Source organism: Myotis davidii, unplaced genomic scaffold (assembly GCF_000327345.1).
Source record: "Myotis davidii unplaced genomic scaffold, ASM32734v1 scaffold164, whole genome shotgun sequence".
Taxonomy (NCBI): Eukaryota; Metazoa; Chordata; class Mammalia; order Chiroptera; family Vespertilionidae; genus Myotis; species Myotis davidii.
This window is the reverse complement of record NW_006296417.1, coordinates 544,482-545,265: the sequence shown is the minus strand read 5'-3', so window position 1 is coordinate 545,265 and position 784 is coordinate 544,482. Positions and strand designations below refer to the sequence as shown.

Sequence of the window (784 nt, the reverse complement as noted above, 5' to 3'; positions counted from 1 at the left end):
TGCCTGGGTTGGGGGCTCGGTCCCCAGTGTGGGGCGTGCAGGAGGCAGCCAGTCAATGATTCTCTCCCTCTCCCTCTCCCTTCCTCTCTGAAATCAATAAAATTAAAAGAAGAACCAGGGACGGCTTGAAAATGGCGTCTGAAGCCCAGATAGTCCTGTGGTCTCTCCGAATCGCGGAGGCAGGTTATGGCGACGGTTTTTCAGCAGAGAACACGGGTCCTCCGAATCGCGGAGGCAGGTTATGGCGACGGTTTTTCAGCAGAGAGCACGGGTCTGTCTTGTGTGTGGCTTTCCTTAGGGATACACGGGGAGGGCTCCACCTTCATCACACTCTTCGGCATCCTCCTGTGGGACATCATCTTCATGGACGGGATCGCAGACGTCTTCAGAAACGCCTACCAGGTAACCGGCCGCTCCGGCCCCGGGCATCCTCTCTGGGGGAGCAGACGCGTCTACACGTCCGTGATTCACGCCCATCAGAAACCTGCCCGTACGGTCTCTTGTCACGGTGCTCACTCCAGAGTAAAGTTTGAAACTTGAAGCCTATTTACCCTCAAAAGAAACGTTAGTGCATCTGCAGCCTCGACCTTTTCTGAGCCCGTCAGGGTCCAGGGGTGCCCCAGGTGCTGTGTCGCCTGTGCCCACTGAGTTCCATGTCGTTTACATGCCTCTTGGGAAAAAGAAGGCGCCAGTGTAGCCAGGTGGGCCGTGTCCAGGCGTTGACGGGCCTGACGCGTGCGTTCTCACCAGGCGTTCCCGCTGGACTTGTGCACAGACAGCTTCT

At 57.3% G+C, this 784-nt stretch overlaps 1 protein-coding gene across 1 annotated transcript in view; it reads left to right on the top strand.

Moving 5' to 3' along the window:
* FAN1 (FANCD2/FANCI-associated nuclease 1) overlaps positions 1–784 on the top strand; it is a 34,390-nt gene that overhangs the window by 11,435 nt on the left and 22,171 nt on the right. The window contains exons 10-11 of the mRNA XM_015569101.1: positions 299–402; positions 751–778. Coding sequence (XP_015424587.1) covers positions 299–402; positions 751–778 — 132 coding nt within the window. The remainder of the gene's footprint in view (positions 1–298; positions 403–750; positions 779–784) is intronic.